The sequence below is a fragment of the Panthera pardus genome, unplaced genomic scaffold (genome assembly GCF_024362965.1).
Source record: "Panthera pardus isolate Hobbes unplaced genomic scaffold, ASM2436296v1 HiC_scaffold_13, whole genome shotgun sequence".
Lineage (NCBI taxonomy): Eukaryota > Metazoa > Chordata > Mammalia > Carnivora > Felidae > Panthera > Panthera pardus.
The window spans coordinates 173,160,189-173,179,916 of record NW_026526688.1 but is presented as its reverse complement, the minus strand read 5'-3'; the positions used below and the strand labels follow the sequence as shown (position 1 = coordinate 173,179,916).

Sequence of the window (19,728 nt, the reverse complement as noted above, 5' to 3'; positions counted from 1 at the left end):
ACAGTCCTCCTGCAGGGCTGTCCTGCGTGCAAAGCCCCATCGAGGTTTCCTTGCTGCCTGTGCTGGTCACCTGTGTGTGCCTCTGGGACCTTTCCTTCCTCTCTTCTGCCTCTTTGGTCATAGATTTCATCCTTACAATCCCCACAGTCCCCTCTCCTGAACTCACCACCCCCCGCCCCCCATGTTGTTTTTTTTTAAGTTTATTTATTTATTTTTGAGAGACAGAGAGAGAGAGAGAGAGAGAGAGAGAGGGAGAGGGAGATACGGGGCTCAAACCCATGAACCATGAGATCCTGGCCTGAGCTGAAGGCAGACGCTTAACCAACTGAGCCACCCAGGTGCCCTTCTCCTCAGCCGCTTTACGTGACAGGGCTTCCCGTTCCCACCACTTCCCACCAAAGGTCTCCCAGCTCTTCTCTGGGCATTAGGGGACTGTGATGTGACCTCATTTTATATTATTTCTGGCTAAATAGCTCCAAATACTCCTCTCCAGAGGGGAGTCCTAAGTGTGCCTGCCCACCTTGACCCCTTTCTATGGGGCTGCGGTCACGATCGCACCGTCTCCTGTCTTGCTCCTGCTTGGTGTGTGCCAGGCACTTCAGATGCTCATGCCCCGTTGTGATGCTGCTTTCAGAGGGAGGCGGGTTGTGGACCGAAGAGAGATCGTGCCATGCGGACAAAAACCCAGAACTGTAGTCAAATTCCTGCGGGTAGAAGGCACTTTTATATGTGCAGCGCACATCCAAGAAAAGACCCGAGGGAAACGTGAATATATTAAAAGAACTTACCTTTGGGAGGTGGGATTATAGTCGTCTTCATCTTCTTCTGTCCTATTTTTCGGTATTTCCAGTTGCCCTGTAATAAGTTAGCATACTTTTTTCAGGGCACCGTTTGCTGCCCTTCAGGGTCCCATCTGCACGGCCGCAGCAGCTTTTCCTCTGCCTCTCAGCATGGCCCTTTCTCTATATGCCTCGGACTTTATCTCACATCATCAGGGTACAGTGATACGGGCTTTAACCAAAGTCCAAAATTTGCGTGCAAAATGCAGTCCCTACCCCTGGCACACTGAGGTAGATTTATTGTGTTATTTAACATGTAAATGTTCTGAGTGCACAGCTGTATGTGAAGCACTGTACCAAGAATCGGGCTGAAAGTGGATTGGGGCTGGATAAAGGGGTGTGCAAGCACAGTAAGGGAGACATGACAGATACCAAGGGAGAGGAGAGGAGGAGAAGGGCTGAGTGCAAATATAGCCAAGTTCAAGGTTCTGAGTTGGAAAGCTGCACTGCTGAGGGGAAGAGCCTCCCCGACCCCTCCCCGGAGGGTTTTGCTGTGGTCTTGTAGTGACGAAACGCTCTTTTGTGCCGTAAACACCAAACATGCCAAACTTAATAAATATTACTTAGGTACAAATTAAATACATTAAATCCACCTGTTTATATTGTAAATGTCTGTGTGGCAGAAACTGTATCTTGATTTTTTGATTCCTTCACAAAACTTTAATGTTTTTCACCTTGAATGTACAGTTGACCCTGACCAATATGGGGTTGAACCACACAGTCACTTCTCAGATTTCCTTTCAAGGAATACAGCACAGTACTATAAATGTATCCTCTCTTCCTTAAGAGTTTCTTAACCCTTTCTTTTCTCTCCCTTTGTTATAAGAATACAGTATATAATACAGATAACAAAATGTGTGTTAAATCAACCATTTATGCTATCAGTAAGGCTTCCAGTCACCAGCAGCCTCTTAGTAGTTGAGTTTTGAGGGAGTCAAAAGTTATGTGTGGATTTTCGACTGCATGGGCGTCATTCCCTTAGCTCCTGCGTTGTTCCAGGATCAGCTGTTTTCTGTGATTTTATGTCAACAGATTGTTTGTCTCATGTCCTGAGGCTGTGGAATTGTTCTGTTTTTCTTCAACATCGTATGAGTGTTCAAGTGACTTTCACTGAAATCTGGGCTTATCACCCACACGCTGGAATAGGACGCCAGGCAGTCTGGGGACGTGGAGGCACGTTTGTTCGGTGCTTGGTTGGCGCCCTGGAACAGGTTGGGTTGGAAGTACCATTTGCAGTCTTCTTCCTTCGGGGGTAAGTCAGGTTGTCCTGCATTGACAAGGAAGCAGGCTGGGTGAGGGAGTGGGAGTCCACTTCTAAGCCCTGTCCCGTGACCTGGGTTATACGAGATGCCACGACATGAAATGTACAAGGTGGTCACCTGGCAGCACAAGCCAGTTGCCACACTGATGTCAGTAGCAGGTGCTGTGGGTTCAGGAGGAAGGGTGGCTCTGAGCTGGAGTGCCTTGGTGCCTCTGCCAAGCAGCTCCTCCTTGCTGGCCTCCAGGTCTCCCCTTGCCCTGCAAAAAAAAAAAAATGTTCTGACTTTTGCCAGTCCATCAAGACTCAAAACACCATCCCATCCTGTTCTTCCAGTCATAATAAAACCTTGTTACCTGTACCTTGAAAACTTTTTTCTTAGCTACTGACTGAACTTTTTAATTTTTTAAAAAAATGTTTGAGAGAGAGAGAGAGAAAGAAAGAGAGAGAGAGAATCCTAAGCAGGCTCTACACTGTCAGTGTAGTTTGACAAGGGGCTCCATCTCACAAACCTCCAGATCATGACCTGAGCTGAAATCAAAGTCAGACGCTTAACCAACTGAGCCACCAAGGTGCTCCCTGACTGAACTCTATTTATTTATTTGTTTTTGAGAGAGTTAGCAGAGAGAGAGAGAATCCTAAACAGGCTGCCAGTGCAGAGCCCGATGGAGGGCTCAAACTCAATGGAACTTGAGATCATAACCTGAACCGAAATCAAGAGTTGGAGGCTTAACCTTCTGAGTCACTCCAGTGGCCCTGACTGAACTCTTTTTAAAGGAAAGTTTTTAGAGGCCCTAAAAAACATGAAATCCAACTGCTCTGCCGAACTGGAGGGAAGGGGTAGTTCAGAAAGACGCTGGCTCCTGCTATGGATTGAATGTGTTCCCTGAAAATTCACGTGTTGACTCCCCCGGTACTTAATGTGCTGGTATTTGGAGGTGGGGCCTTTGGGAGGCAGTTAGGTTTAGATGAGGCCGTGAGGGTCGTGCTTCTGTGATGGGACCAATGGCTTACTTATAAGTGAGAGGAGGAGGATACCATGTGAGGGCCCGACAGGAAGGAGGCAAGCCAGGAAGAGGGCCTTCCCCAAGGGCCCGATCGTGCCAGCACTCTGAATTTGGACTTTCAGCCTCCAGAACCGAGGGCAGCAGATGCTTGTTGTCGTGGCCGCTCAGCCGGTGCTGTGTTGTTTAGCGGCTGAGCCGAGACTGCTGCACCCCCCACCACTGCCCTGGCCCCTGCACGGGCTTTGCTGTCAGCTCCACGGGGTGTAGTTGGAGAGCTCTCCTTCCACAGTTAGCCACTAACCCGTACCAGGTCTAACTCTGACCACCCCCCCCCCCCCCCACCCTGTGCTGTGGTTGGGAGGAGGCGGAGGGATTTCCTCTCCAGGCTTCCAGTAGGAACAGTTGCAGAGTGCCCCCTCCCACCCTCTGCCCCGAGACTGAGCACATCTTCCTTGCAGGGCATGGGGCAGGGACTCTCCTCTTTGGGGGAGGCTCACAGGGAGAAGGTGCTGGAAGCCGTGCTGTAAACAGATGAGCTGCTTTTCTGCAGATGGTCAAATATCACGAATTGAGAAGTCGCGATCTTAGCTTTTGGTAGTATATTTTTCTGTTTCTGCTGGGTGACTCATCAGCCTATGTTTCTGACTATTTCTGTTCATATCTGGAAGTTTTCTGGAAGGAAATTTATTATCACGGTAATAGTGTAGGTAGTTGATCTGGGTCAGCAGTGGGGGAGGGGGATGACTTTCTGAATGCAGTTCTTGAGAAACTGGTATTTTATTTTGAACCATTACCTTTGACAAAGGTTAAAATGAGGTTTGACTGGCGTTTGAAAATCAAGATATGTTGTATCTAAAATTTTTGTTTAATGGTCAGGTTATCCATAATGGATAGAGTCCTTAATTAATTTGAAATAATCTATTTAAAAGGTAACTCTGTTTCCTTGTGTCGTATAATGTGAAGCCACCAATTAAGGTAAAGGTACAACTTAAACTAAGTGGCTAAAAAAATGCTGAATGCCAGAGACCAGACATCCTTGAACTTCAATGTGTGTAGAATTCTAGACGTTAAATCCCAGATCACTGGGTCCCACTCTGGAAATCGTGAACCAGTAGGTCTAAGATGGGGCCGAGAATTTACAGTTCTGCCAAGCAGTCAAATGATACGGTTGCTGCTGTTGTGGAGACCACACTCAGATCTGGTCCCATAGACGGAACCCCTGGCCTGGATTCTGTGGATGGTGACTGTGTGTGCTGTTGTGAGAAAGGGTCGGGGAGACGTTTGTCCTCTGTACCCACAGTGAAGTCCAAGCAGGTGGTCTTGGCCGGCAGTCGTCATGGATGTCAATGATGAATGTCGGATGGCCTGACACTTTTTAAAGACTCCGTCTGGCCGAGATCAGAGTGCTAAGTGTGGGTGGCAGAGTGCCTCCCCACGTTAAATGCCCACTGGCTCTCTGAAACAGAACCCAGCAGCTTGTAATTTTTTCACTTCTCTGGAGCTGGTGTCAGGATGGCGGTATTGCTTACTAGCACAGGCGGCCGCTCACCCTTGGACCTGACTCATTTCTTACCATCTGCGTGGACTCCCCCTCCCCAACATACACACTTTCCCAGGGGCGTGGGGAACTACCTGAAATTCCCAAATTCGTCGTGACGTTTTCATTCCTGCCCTTCGCGTGGAGTGACCTTCCCGCTCTGACAGTTGACCTTTCTGGTCATGCTTCGGCACCTAGCGCTTGACTGCTGTCTCCAACGCTGTCCCTTCCCCCACCCCCTTGAAGGGTCAGATTGGGATCATCTCTCCTGGAGGTCGGTCTTCCATGGTGGCCCTCTGCACTTTACCCTATGTGGGCTATTCTCCTATGGGCCCTTTCTCACACTGGCCTGTCACGGTGGCCTACTCTGCTCCTTCCTTGGGGACAGAGGTTGGTTTCATTTCATTGTTCTTGGGATAAAAAGATTGGTCACAGGAGTGATTAACACCTTCTTTGTAATGTTTGTTATAAAGCTTTATAAATAAAGTTATATGTATACATATCAGGTATCTGTACTCACGTGTAGATGTATAAAGTTTATGTAAAATTTTATTATAGTTTTTGCAATTTAAGACTAACACTGTTGAGAAGAGCTGAGGCTGACACTTGAACCAGAACTGTGGGTTCCACGCAAGTTGCTTGTTTCTCCTTCTGTGCACGTGTGTCCTTGTCCCCTCCATCCAGATTGTCCCTCTTTTATTTCTTTCCCTTCTGCTTCGTCTTTTCCTAAGATGCTCCATGCTGCTTGATCTCCTGCTTCCCTGAGCTCCTCTTGAATTTATTGTCTGTGCTCAGGACCGTCATCATCAACCCCAGGGATGCCATTCTCAGAATTATGGGAGCTCGGCTGAGGTTTGCCACATAAAGGTCTGGCAGGGCAGGGAGTGGCAGGAGGAGTCTCCCCAGAGGGTGTGACCTTGGAGCCGAGCTCTGAAGGAGGAGGGAGTCAGCCAGACAAAGAAAGGCCAACAGGGCATCCCAGCCATTGTAAGGGTGGCCATCCCTCTCCAGCGCTTCCCTGCCTCACATGCAGGGATCCTGGATACACTAAGACAGTGACCAGGGGCCCCCTATTGTTGGGGGGAGCCCCTGGGACAACACTGTTCTTTCCCTCATAGAATAAGTGTCTGTCTTCCCCACTGTTCTTCAGGAAACTGGATTTCCCCAGCCCTAGTCTGATTGTGGAGAAGTCTAAGCAAAAGAAGGATTTTGCCAGGTTTAGAGTAAAATAGATACTGTTGATAATAGAAATTCAGTATTACCCCTGGCCAAGTACGATGTTATGTGTTCACAAGGATTTTTCATTTAGTCTGTGCAACAAAGCTGTGGGAGGTGGATGCTGTTATTTTCTGTGATTTATGGTTGAGGAAACTGAGGCACAGGGAGTCAAGGGGCTTCTTTCCTGGGTAGTAAGTGGCAGCACCGATGCCGTAAGGTGCCTTCTCTTTCCGCTCTCTGCATTCATTCCCAGCATGTTGAGCCCCTGGAGTCTGAGTTCTAGTCCTGGCTCCACCAGCTAATCAGTTCTGTATCTTGGGCCGTGCCATTGAGGGGGTTAAAAACAGACCTCGCTTACCAGGTGGTTGTGAGGCTGAAATTACTGGGTACTTACAGTGCCTGGCACACGGTAACTGCTCAAAACGATGTGAGTCTGTATGTCTTTGCCTCAGTTTCCCCATCTGGGAAGGGGGTTGTTGAGCTAAGTCATCTCATAGCGCCCCTTTCAGCCCTGAGTTTGTGTTTCTGTGAACTTGACCGTTTCCCCCTCATCGTCCAGAAGAAGGCAGGAAGCAAGCAAGGGTGTCTAGGGCAGTCGTAATGCAGTGGCTGCTGGTGGACAGTCCCAGGACACACCTCCGGCTGGCACTGACCTTTCGTGCTGGTGCTGGTGTTTTTCCACTCAGAGGGGTCTCAGAAAATCGCAAGAACCACAATTTGAAATCCAGTGTTCTGTAAGTGGTAATAGGAGAGAGCAAACTACGACCAAGCTCAGTGTTCTGTATTCCGACAGGCTGGATATATGTTCCTCTTTATAGTCTTATTGACTTCAATCCAGAAACAAGAGGCCTGACCTTCAGCCCCTTTGAAAAGTATCCGTGTCATTCCCCTTGCAGATGCAAAAACAAATGCTATTTATTTCAAAGGATAATTTTATCTCCTGCATTAAATATAAAAATTCATCTACAGCATTTTCTTGGTTCTTTTCAAGCTTATGTGGGCCTTAACTTTCATTGCTGCCACCTCCCCGCCACCTGGGTGCTGTGTGCCTCTGCTCTCAGAGCTCAGCCCGGAAGGGGGCGGCCAGGGGTGCGGTGGCCTGTCCAGGAGGAGCCCCCTGTCTGCCTTGAGCCCTGGACCCTCCGCCTGGCTCTCTTCCCTGGATTTTCCACCACCATGCCGCCTTCGCTGCTGCTCCTTGGAGCTGTCCTCGCAGTTCCTGAGCGGGTGGATTCATTCAGGGCTTTTGGCTTCCCCGACTCCCAAGTCCTCTTCATAGAGTCTTGGAGACTTCCCCCCACAGAGTTAATACGGAAGGGTGTAGAGCCAGAGGCCTGCAGGATCCTTGCTTCTGTTTCTAGTTTCTGCATATCTTGTCTGCTGCTTTTTTATAATGTGTGTGTGCCCGACTTCTCAGCACACAGCCTCCCTCCCCTGCAGTGCATCTCAGGCTGAGAGTTAGGCTCACTGTTGAGTCTTCAGAGCTCCCTCGGCCCCAGCAGTTTGCACATGGTTTTTTACAGTAGCCCTTTGTTTTTCTGATTCACTAAGCTGTGCATCCCCTGACAGCTGTGGTACCTTCCCCTGCTGAAGAATGCATACATGAAATACACTGTCCTTAAAAACTGGAAAAACCTCAAATCTTCCGTGATTCCCGGTTCCTTACTGATTAATACACTAACCATTCAATGCTTTCTGTAATCTAGGCTCAACCATTCTTGTCTTGTTGTCACATACACACCATCTGCTCATTGGCCGAAATGGGTCATTGGCTGAGTAATCGCTAGTCACCTGTACACGTTGTTTCTGCCACCCTGTTTGCCTGAAATGGCTCCTGTCCCTTCCACCCGTGTGACTTTTCCTGTCCTTCAAGAACCGCCACCGCTTCCAGAAACCTGATCCTGATGATGGTGGTAGGAAGAATGTTGGTTGCCATTTTATGGAATGCTTGCTCTGTGCCAGGCATAGGTACGTATTTAACGCTCACACTGCTCCAGAGACCTAGACACCGTTATGCAGATTTGTAGTTGAAACAGGCGTATAGCGAAGCTAGGTTAGTGGTGGAGCTAGGATTTGCCTCCCGGACATGTGCCCCCAGAGCTCACGCTCTACCTGACAAACAGGAGAGATTCATTTCTTTTGCTAAATTTCTCGAACACTTTCTCTGTCTTTCCTAGCAGTCATGTACTTCTCCCAGTCACCCTGTTGAAACTTGAGGGACTGTGTCCCATGCATATCTGCCACGTAGCAGGTGGCAAAAAACTTAGAAACATTTCTTTACGCCAAATGTTGTCTTTTTTTTTTAAATCCTGTTTTCTTACTGGTAGACCATTATATAATGTGACTGGAGAAAACGATGAAATCCTTTTTATTGTTACTATTTTCCATAAAATATCCAAAGAAGTCATGGTAGGGTTTAGAGCAGCCTTGGGTAAATGACCTCTTTTGTTCGGTGACTGTCTCACGTGCACCTGCTGTGTCAGCCCGCACAGGCAGAGCAGGGAACATGGAAGCCTCTGCCCCCCGGGCAGCTGCCTCCTGTCCAAGGAGCGGTAAAGCAGCTCGTGCTTTGTAAACAGTTTGACAGCATTCATGGAGGACTGCCTGTTCCTTTCTTAAATCTACACGGTTCTTTTACTTTGTTTTTTTAAGACGTTTTCTTCAGCTGTTGGTAACAACAGATGCTGCAGACGCTAATCCCTGTTGTTGTTAACTTTTCTCCAGAGGCTTAACGTTCAGTTGTAATTCTCATTTCCAAGGCCTATTCACGTTGTTAAAACAGAGGATTCAGAAACACTGGAATTTTAAACATTTCTTTTTCTTTTGGTGTGGCAGATCAGGAGTTTTGAGATGGAGAGAGTTATAAAGTGCTCTGTTGATGGGGTAACACAAAAATCCAGAATACTGGAGAATAAGGGCCCATCTCTTCATGTTCTTCCTGGAGCTCCCCTGTCTTACAAGGCACTTAATGTGTGATTTAATGTTCTGTCTGTAAAAGGAGGAGAGCTGCAGCGCAAGCCCGACAACAGCGTCTTCTGCAAGTAGCAGCGAGGAGCCCTGCCTTCCATGCTTTACTGAGTCGGGATCCGGGCAGATGCGAGGCTGTATGCGTGCGTGGTCCTATCTCCCCTCCCCTGCCCTGTCACGGCCTCGGCTGTGTGCATACCGATGGTGTGCACACATCTGTGTGCAGAGAGAGAGTAAAGAATGTGGCAGTGCGGTTGCAGGAGAACAGTTTGGCAGCTAAAATATTGACACACCAACATAAATCATATTTGTGGCTCTGTTGAGAAGGTCACAGCAAGGATTTCAGTAGAGGTGATTGTCTCTCAAGGCCTCTGAAATGTAGCTGGTTTTGAAATTCTCAGAACCCATTGAAACCCATCGTTTCTGCAAATCTCTATGATTTAAGCATGCTACATCCTGTCATTATAGGACATGTCAAAATAGTAAAGTGTAATCCTTTGCTAGCGTGTTATTGTGGCCCTTGGTTTTGTGGCCTTGCAGAGTTCATAAGTATGTCTGTCAGTGCCTGTGGGCGCCACAGTTGGGGCAGTCAGGGGCGAATCTCATTTCTCACATTTGGTACCGAGGGACTGGCACCCAAAAGGTGTAAGTGTTTACAGAGGTTTTCAAAGAGGGACCGCCAGACTGGCCTGGGGGTGGAAGAGCCCCCCGGGCCAGCCTCGACCGTACTCCTCCCTGTCAGCCTCTGTGCAGCAGCGGGTCAGCAAGAGTGTGGGTCAGGAAAGGAAGCCAGATCCCCAGTGTTGTTCTAAAGAATGTTAGAAACATCAAAGGAACCTCTCTTAGACCATCTAGCAGACCCCATCCCAGGTACATATAAGTGACTCAGTAAATACTGGTGAAAATGGCTTAGGAATTATCCAAGTTAAAATAATGCACATACTGGGGCACCTGGGTGGCTCAGTCAGTTAAGTGTCTGACTCTTGATTTTGGCTCAGGTCATGATCTCATGGTTTGTGAGATCAAGCCCTGTGTTGGGCTCTGCTTTGACAGTGAGGAGCCTGCTTGGGATTCTCTCTCTCTCTCTCTCTCTCTCTCTCTCTCTCAAACTAAATAAACTTCAAAAAAATAATGCACATATTTATTATTAGAACAAGGCTCTCAGCTGACTGTCCAACATCTTAATATTATTCTTGCCCTGACCCTGTCATTCCACTCAACCCCATGCATGTGAATACACATGGACTGTACCTCAAGCCCATGTGTGCATGCACCCATGAGAAAAGACTGTTAGAAAGCTATGCCCTTGACCCAAATCTAGATCTTTTTGCATTGATAAGAAAACAGCCCACTAGGATTAATTATACAGGCCAGATTTAGAACAAAGGATAATATGTTTAAAAATTGTTAATTATAAACTATAACATCAGTAATTGTTACCACATAAAAAGAATTTGGGTGAGGGGGAATATATTTTTACCCATTCCCAGGGTTTAGGAGAGGATTAAGTGATGGGGAGTTATACTCTGCATGGAGTTCTTGCTGAGGATGATTTTGTTTTCCTTCTCCTCCCCAGGTGTGACAGTTGGCAATGTCAGGGCGTTTTTGATGGGCACTCCTGGGGTGGGCAAATACTACTGTCCTCTGGTGTGTAGAGCCTAGGGAACCTGCTAAATCCTCTAAAATGCACAGAACAGTCCCCCGTGACAAAGAATTATCCAGCCCAAAATGTCAATCGTGCTGAGGCTGCGAAAAGCCTGCTGTCAGCTGTTAGGTTTATTTGGTGACCTTTACAGTGGATTAGCTTTTATTTCGTGAATTCAGAGGTGAAATTAACACTAGGACTGGTCATTTTTCTTTGTATGCTGCGCTTGGCCTTGGCACCCCGGCTGAGGCCGGGACAAGCCGTGGGCATGTGTGAACGCCTCGATTCACGCAGTCGATGACAACAGTGCCTGCACGAAGTTTTAGCTGCTAGTGGTAGCAGCGAAGGGAGATGAGCTGATGTGCCCAGTACAGGGGGCTGTGGGAGGGAGGGCCAGGGGTAAAGCTGCCTTGTGGAGAAGGAGCTCTGAGAGCCAGCGGTAGCGGCATTACCTGGGAACTTGAACCGCATTGTTCAGCAGAGTTTCAGCGGCCAAGATGGTAAAAGAAAAAAGGGAAGACAAGAGCTCAAATGGAAGAGTTGAGGCTGCAGAATAAGATGAAATAAGAACACCGACTAGAATTCCTTCTGAAAAATGCAAACTCTCGGCCTCCCCAAAGATCTGCTAAACCAGAATCTGGGTTTTAGCAAGATCCCACGTGATGCTTGCGCATCTGGAAGTCAGAAGAGCCCTGGGTGAACGTTTTGTATTTCACATCATGGCCCTGACCCTTGCCAGCCATGCGGCCTGGCCCAGGTTACAAAACTTCACTGCACCTTAGTTATTCTGGCTGTAAAATGGGGATGACAATGTCACCTGGTTCGTGAGATGGTCGTGAGACCCAGATGTGCGTATTTGTGTTGAGGACTCAACGGTAAATGCTTACCAAGCTGAGCCGTGACAGATAATAAGAAAACCAAGCTCAAGGAGAGCACATTAGGGAGGCAGTGCGTGTCCTCATCGCCAGGCAATGCCTGTACTCCTTGCAGATCTACTTCTTTGGAAGAAGAAAATAGCAAACACTGGAGCTTCAAAAGACTCTGGTTTTTGTCAGCAACCCAACTGGCAGAGAGTGATGGACCTGGGGACCAAACAGCCGAAACTCCCAGATGTGTTCCATCAAGTCCAGCCTGGGCTATGCTCTGTTCATTACCTTGCAGGGTCTGAAAGTCAGTAGGACTGTGCAAGATGCTCCGGAGGAGAAAGGCGTTGAAGAGGGGAGGGCAGGTTGGAGGCAGGAGGCTACGCGAATGAGCCCTTGACTGATTAGCGGGGTTTGAGAATGGGAAAGAATTTCTAGACCGACTGCTCCTCGTGCTCCGTCACCAGGTGGGTCCCTGGCTGCCTGCTCTGTGCACGTGAAATCATGTGTGGCGAGCCTGCCCCCCTCCCTGCCCTGCCCACCCCCCCCCCCCCCCCCCGCCCCACAGTGAGTCCGTCTCCCAGCAATCACCTTTTGGAAACAAGACCCTTGCCAGCCAGTGGGCGTATAAATCCTTCAATATGAGACGAAGCAGAACTTGAATCACCACCGCATTGTTCAGCGGAGTTTCAGCGGCCAAGATGGTAAAAGAAAAAAGGGAAGACAAGAGCTCAAATGGAAGACTTGAGGCTGCAGAATAAGATGAAATAAGAACACTGACTAGAATTCCTTCTGAAAAAGGAAGAACTTGAACTATGTTGTGTTCAGGAACGACTAATGCTAACAGCTGTTGGGGGTGATTGGTTTGTTTTCTGAGTGTTTTGCAGAACATTTTTCAATCTCTGATTTACATCATCACAGGTTTGCATTATTTTTCCTCATTTTTTTAATTATGAAAATTATTCATTGTCACAAATGTAGGAAATACAGACAAAAAACAGCAAGCACGCCCAGACGTCGTACCCATCTAGTTGTTCTTTTAGTCAGTAGCTGTGTGCCAGGCACCTGCTGGGTGTCAGGGACTATGCCGGATGCCAGGGAAACCCTCAGGGACAAGGTGGCCTTGTCTTGCTTTCTTAGAGCTTACAGTTGAGTGGCTAAATCTTGATGTGTTTCCTTCCAATAGTTTTTTGTGTACCCTTAATGACTATGTAATAGCAAACAGAGCTAATATTCACTGTATTCTTACTGTGTGTTCACCCCTGTTTCAGGTAGTGTATGTGATATGTATTAACTCAATCCCTGTAACAGTTCTGTGAGGGCTGTTATTCCTGCCCAGCAGATTGGGAAACCGAGGCATAAAGAGGTTAAGCAGCTTGAAGATCACAAAATCAAAAAATGTGGAGTCTTGATTAAAACCCAAACAGCTTGGCTCCAGAGCCTGACCTTTTAATCGCTGAACTATACTGCTTCTCATAATATTTATAAGATTGAGATCATTCTGTACAGACAAGTGTGATTCCTGCTTTTATACTGACCATTACACGTGAGCACCTTTCTATAAGAACAAATGTGCACAGACTACCTCCAAGAGAAGAATTTTAATGTATTCATTCGTTTAATAGGATCATAAATAAACAGATAGAAATGTGATGATAAGTATTTAAATGCTTGCAGAGATCACAGAGCATTCTTAATGCTTATCATAAATTATTTTAATCCAGTACCTTTAAGAGGAGTTAAGATGGACAAGTGACTTTAGGAAATGAAATGTTTTGTAGCTTATGTTTGATTTCTTAGATTTCATAGCAGCAAATCAAACCCAACCTTAGCCAAAGATAATGAGAAGTCAACGCTAACAGCTGTTCTGGAAATTAATTGTCATGTGGCATTGTGTTGGAGCACTGGAACACTGGAAGAGACTGAATGTTGTGATCTGGGTGGTTGTGAGATTTGAGTTGTCTGAACGGCTTTTCACAGCATGTGTTAAAGACCATGGTTTTATTTAGATTCAGTTTAGACTGACATTCCCATGAATCCTTCGCCTCAGGTGAGGTCCGCTCACACAGGAGCTTTTGCTCTTCTCGGCTAGTTTCAGAGTGAGCAGGTGGGGCGTTCTTTCCGCTGGTCTGTAAGGTATCTGTGAGTTATAACAACCTTGTGTAGCAGTGGGGTCTGCAGTTGAGAAAGATACACATTCATGAAATGTGAAGAGATTTCAACTAATAACTAGAAATTTGGAAACCGGTGACATAGGAAACCTGAATTGTAGAGATACCTAGCAGAAGGCGTGAACTTCCAAATCAGGCAGACATCGGTTGCGATCCCAACACACCTGTGTATTCACTGCCTGACGCTGGGCAAGTTACTTTGCTTGGCTGAGCCTTAGTTTTCTCTTCAGGCTAATTAATCCCTGCCTCTGGCGTTGTCATCAGGATTAAATGAGTCTGTCTGTATAAAACTCCTGGCGTGGTGCCCAGCACTTGGTAGAGGATCCGTTAATGGTCACTGTTATTATTGGCTATTAAATATGCTTTCATCTTCTTCCAAAATACCTAGCCTTGTAACATAGTGGTTAAGAATGCACATGGAGGCCAGACTCCTTGGGCCCCCGGTCCTGGCTCTATACTTCCAGGCTGTGTGACATTTGGCAAGTGTCAAATGTGCTCTCGTTTGCTTTTCTTTCTTTAAAACTGAATAATTACAGTAGCTACATTTGAGGGTGGTTGAGTGTTAAACTAGTATCCATAAAGCCCCCAGGATGATCTGGTACAGAGTGAGCACTCTAGAGCGTTTGCTGTTACCAATAATACAGTCATTAACTCAGAAGGAAATAGAAATATTACACCTTTGAAAGTAGGTATCTTTGAACATTTCTTCAGCTCCTACAACTTTTGCTTACCGTTTGATGTATAATTTGATGGTTGTAGTTCACACCCAATTTATTTCAATGCATATTAAAACTTGAATTTTAAATCTGGTGATACCATTTCATGATATGCAAGCGAGCAGAATTTTCTGATCTGCCACTATGTTTAAATATAAGTCTTACCGTTCTGAAATGTCCTTTTCTGTCCCCAGATTACTCTGAGCTGGGAGAGCTACCGCCACGATCTCCTTTAGAACCGGTTTGTGAAGATGGGCCCGCTGGCCCTGTCCCAGAGGAGAGGAAAAGGACACCTCGTGAGCTTCGAGAGTTATGGCAAAAGGCTATTCTACAGCAGATCCTGCTGCTCAGAATGGAGAAGGAAAATCAGAAGCTGCAAGGTTGGTTTGCCATATTTTTTAGAACTAACAGGGCTGATAATCTTAATTTGTCTTGGCTCTGAAGTGAATCGCATCACACATAAGAATGCCATCTTTAAAAAAACAAACAAACCAAGACGCTCTAACATACGTACATACATACATACAAACATATATACAAAATATCTGTTTACTTTTTCAAAGTGGAGTTAGTGCTTTTTACTTTCTGGAGGCTTCATGATAACCTCACCCAGCGCATTAAATTATTCCTGGATGGTCGTTTGCGGCATAACATCTGGAACTTCCAAGAGACAACCCTCAAATGTAAGCTTCAACTCTCTGAAGAGTGTTTTTTTGTTTTGTTTTCTCTTTCCCTCCTTACTTTGTCCCCAGCTACAGTCTGTGCCGGGTGGTAGGTGTGAACTAATCCTGCACAAATCAGTGAAATTCATAACCTCACTCTATGTGCCTTTTGAGTGGGTTGCAGGTAACCTAAAGCAAAGAGGACGAAGCTTCAGCATTAGCTGAGTTCTAACTGAACAAGATCGAGATATTTTATAGACAGACTCTTTTAATGCTGCCGACAGCTTTCCAGAAGGCAGGTGTTAGCCTGAAGAGGAAACTGAGGCTCACACCAGCCAAGTTCTTGCCTGGGGTTATGTCAGTATCAAAATACGACTTGAACTTTGAAAGTTTAGATTTTGTTCATTTCCTGTTTTCTTTACTGTTGCTTGAACCAAAAAATATTATCTTCATAGCAGCTAAGTGAAGTGGGTGGTATGGTGGAAAGAACGTGGGTCCCGGAGTATAGAGAGCTGACTGGATATAAAATACTGGCCATTTTGATGGGGAAATCTGAACATACTCTTTCCAAAGGAGGCTGTGCAGGCGGTTCACTTGTGCCGCCACGGCCCAGAGCAGTTTGGCAGTTAGAGCACATTTCATTGAATTTACTCCTTGGCCGCAGATCTTCGTCTTTTATCTTGATGTCTGCATATAGAGCTGAAGGTTATTAAGGCACCAAATCTGGTAAGGTTCATAGTCCACCAGCGTATGTCATCTTTGACCAAAAACACGAAGTCAGATACAAAGTAATAAGACCTTTGAATATGAAAGTAGTCGAGCATTTGGCATGGGCTACTTACAGGTGCTGTGGGCTCTCCCTGTACCCGGTATTGAGGCTGAGAGACCCTCGAAGTGCTGTGGGAGAGGGTGCCACTGTGAGGGGAGTTTACTGCAGTGATTGCTAAGATTTCTTCCAACTCGGTTTTTCTACCATTTTCTTGGGTGTTCTTGAAGGCAGTTCTAAAAGCAGATGCTTGAAAGAGACTTGACAGTGATCACATCACTGAGGGTACATCAGCTACATGACTGCTTTGGAGCACAGGACTCATATTCATGCATATATTGGGTTGGGGTCTTTGTTGAAAAGCAGAGAGGCAGTTCTGTTCATCATGTAGGCCGTAAGTCCTAACACTTCTCCGGGCCAGTCTGCTTGCAAATGACAGCCACGGAAAATCAGGGCATAGCTGTAAAATGGGCATGGCACCGGCTGGCTTCTTGGGACGTTGGGGGGCATCATGGCTGCCATCGAAGAGACTGATCAGTGTGCCACGAGAGCAAAGCTTCTGTGAAGCTGTGTAAATGATGATTACAGACAAGAGTGAACAGGGAAGTGTTCCCTAAGGTGACCTGGAACACCTGGCCAGGTGTTGCATCAAGTTCACTGGGCCTTGCCAGCATCTTGCCACCACTTCCTCATTCCATCTGGCGGTGGTCCATCCTGTGAGGTCTTGCATTCTTGCTATTTGCATTAATTTCTCTTTTTGTCTCTATAAAGTTCAACATATGTGTTCACCATTGTGGTGAAAGCACAATAAATTGTTTAATTCAGAAAGCATTGACTGTTTCTGTGAGTAAGGTACCTATATTGCTAAGACACTTCATCATCAATAAGAGCCTGACCGTGAATTGCCTAAAAAAACATCTTGTAAGCTTTGTTGGGGTGGGATGGGGGCAGAACTTTCTCATTAAATACAGAAGCAAGATTTGACATGAACCAACCAGGAGTATACCATGTACTAGACAGACAGTCATTCTGCTACACTGTTTGTTTGTTTGTTTAACTTCTTTTTAAAGGAAAGTTAAATTGTAGCTGGGTGTGGGATGTGGTTCTTGTAATTGATCTAGTGTTTAAGCTAGATTGCATGCTGTTTGAGAAAGAAATGAGAAGAACATGTGTGAGGAGGTTCTTCCATGGTTAATTAAGCCTATTTCCTAGATTTAAAAAAAAATTTTTTTAATGTTCATTTATTTTTGAGGCAGAGACAGAGCATGAGTGGGGGAGGGGCAGAGAGAGAGAGAGAGAGAGAGAGAGAGAGAGAGAGAGAGAGAGAGAGAGAGAGAATCCAAAGCAGGCTCCAGGCTCCCGAGCTATCAGCACAGAGCCTGATGCAGGGCTCGAACTCACGGACCTCGAGATTATGACCTGAGCTAAAGTCAGATGCTTAACCGACTGAGCCACTAGGTGCCCCATCCTAGATTTTGAATATGTGGATTAAGTATCTGTTACTATTCGGGAAGCATTGCATCTGAGCAGGAACCAAACCACATCATCTAAATTCTCTTCAGTCCCTTATAGGCGGTTGAAAGCTGAATTCTAATTTCCCCAGATAACTTTTAATGGTTCTAGGACCAAAATACATTGCTTGTCTCCCAAGCCAGCAGTCTCCACCATGTCCCTCTGCAAGGCCATTCCTCCCCTATTACAAATGAAGATGTGAGAAGCCCAATGCAGGACAGGATGTGTGGTTCAGTACAACCATGGTTTGGGGTCAGAACACTATTGCTTATCTCACTGACTGATGTAATTCAAAATTTCATGCTTCAGATTAAAGTGTTATACTATATCTGCATAATGGTATGATAACACATTGAATTTTGTATTTTAACTGAAATGTAATTGATATTTTTTTAAAGGGTTTTTCCTGGTTAAGCAAACGCATTGTGTTGGTTATAAAAAAAAAATAAATAAAGACTGTGGTTCTTCTAACATCCCTACAAGTTTGGAGGTCACTTAATCACTGATGCTTCCAGCCTCTTAGCCTTTCCTTACTAAAGTTTTAAGAGATGATGGTAATTGGGGCACCTGGGTGGCTCAGTCAGTTAAGCAGCCAACTTTGGCTTAGGTCATGATCTTGCAAATCATGAGTTTGAGCCCCGTGTCAGGCTCTGTGCTCAAAGCTCAGAGCCCGGAGCCTACTTCAGATTCTGTGTCTCCCTCTCTTTCCCTCTGCCCCTCTCCCACTCATGCTCTGTCTCTCTGTGTCTCTCAAAAATAAATAAAAACATTTAAAAAATTAAAAAAAAAAAAAAGGTGATGGTAGTTGGAAGAACATTTTATTTGTGAAGGCAGTCACTAGCGACGCAGGATTGGGGACAGGCAGCTACAGCCCACCCTGTGTAAGAGACATAAATCAGACCTGAACGTCATTAGTCCGAAGTCTGAGTAGGCTCATACATTCATGGTAGATGGTAATAAATGTTTTAGATGAATCTTCTGTAAGGTTACGTTTGCTCTCATATAGTCCTAGTGTCCCATAGCCCCAGAAATACTCAATCGTGGGTTTGTAGACCCTTATTTAATATTTTAAACGGTTTGGTCTTGTACATAAAGGCCTTGTCTGGGAGCTTTGACATTTGTTGCAAGCGTATACCATCCGCGTTGTTTAATAAGACATTTTGGAGGCTCTGGATTTTAGGTAGCAATGTTAGGATACTCAAACTGCAGGATGGTGCTTAGGTCAACAGTAAAATACATGGATTAAGCCTTTTCAGCAGAATCTTCTGGCTAGATGTTATTGTCCTGTTGAGTTCAGAGAAGGCTCCTTGCATAGCTTGCTGGGCTCTTTAGTGCAGCCAGACAGGCTCACAGCAGAGCTCACTGTCAGAGAAATGTCCCTTGGCACTGAGAGCCCAGTGCTACCTGCAGTCACTGGCCAGCAAGGCTAGTCCTGAACCTGCTTTGCCACAAGGTGGTTTAATGGGACCTTAAAAAAAATGTGTTCTTCAAAGTGAGAAGGAAAAGAATAAAGATGGTAGGTAGAAAATCGCAAGAGAGGCAGCACCAGGCCTGGAGTCACTTGACTACCCACCAGCCAGTAAATAACTTAGGGCAAGCCCTGTACTTGCTCTGAACTTCAGTTTCTATGTCCACGAAGTGAGAGGCTGGATGAGGGACGTTTTCAGCACCATCTTTTCTTGCATTTGTACTTGAAGGCAGTAATCGAGTCCATTAAGTACATAATCCATGCATCACATGAATAAGGTTTTACCATTAGGGTAGAGTTAACTAGATTAACTGAGTTTGCCTTTGCTCAATTTCTAACACGGAAAAAGAAAATATTTTATTTCATGTTATCAGCACTTAGTTTTGTAAAGCAACATTTTAGACCTTTCCTTATTTGTCTTTATATTTTTGATAATTTGTGAGTACTTGCTGATTAGCAGAAATTTTTGGATGCTTGGTATATTTCATCTCACTGAATCCTCACAAGAATAACTCAATGAGGTAGCTGTAATTCCCGTTTTAAAAATAATAGGCACTGGAGTTCAGTGTAGTGGTTGGACCTGGAGGAAGGTATGGGGGGGAGGGGGACTTTGGGTCCTGCTCCAACACCTCCGACTTCTGTGGCCCCTCCTCTACTCCTGAATCAAGTGGGGATGGGGGTGGGGAGAGCGTGTGGACTTTCAGGGGGCTGGGGGAGGACACACTTGGAGGAGCGGGGGTGGGGGGAGCACTGGGACCTTCAGGGAGCTGGGGGAGGACACACTTGGGGGCGGGGAGAGCATGCGGACTCTCAGGGGGCTTGGGGAAGACACACTTATGTGATGTCTGCATTGACTTAGCAGTTTCTCTAGGACTATGAATGGCTGTATGCCAGTAAACTTAACTGTTGAGATGCAATAGACAAACTGCATGAGAGGTACAGTTTACCAAAACTGAAATGAGAAGAAAAAGATCTGAATGGCCCTGTATCTGTTAAAGAGATCACATTTGTGTTGAAAATCTTTCACTCGAAAAAAACTCTGGGCCTGGAAAGTTCCCCTGGGTTCTGTCAAACATTTCAGGCCCCTGATGGATACATG

At 46.0% G+C, this 19,728-nt stretch overlaps 1 protein-coding gene across 5 annotated transcripts in view; it reads left to right on the top strand.

Moving 5' to 3' along the window:
- Nucleotides 1–19,728, top strand: part of TBC1D1 (TBC1 domain family member 1) — a 224,955-nt gene that overhangs the window by 163,895 nt on the left and 41,332 nt on the right. For all 5 annotated transcript variants that reach the window (XM_019414376.2, XM_019414372.2, XM_019414365.2 and 2 more), the window contains one exon: nucleotides 14,416–14,601. In XM_019414376.2, coding sequence (XP_019269921.2) covers nucleotides 14,416–14,601 — 186 coding nt within the window. The remainder of the gene's footprint in view (nucleotides 1–14,415; nucleotides 14,602–19,728) is intronic.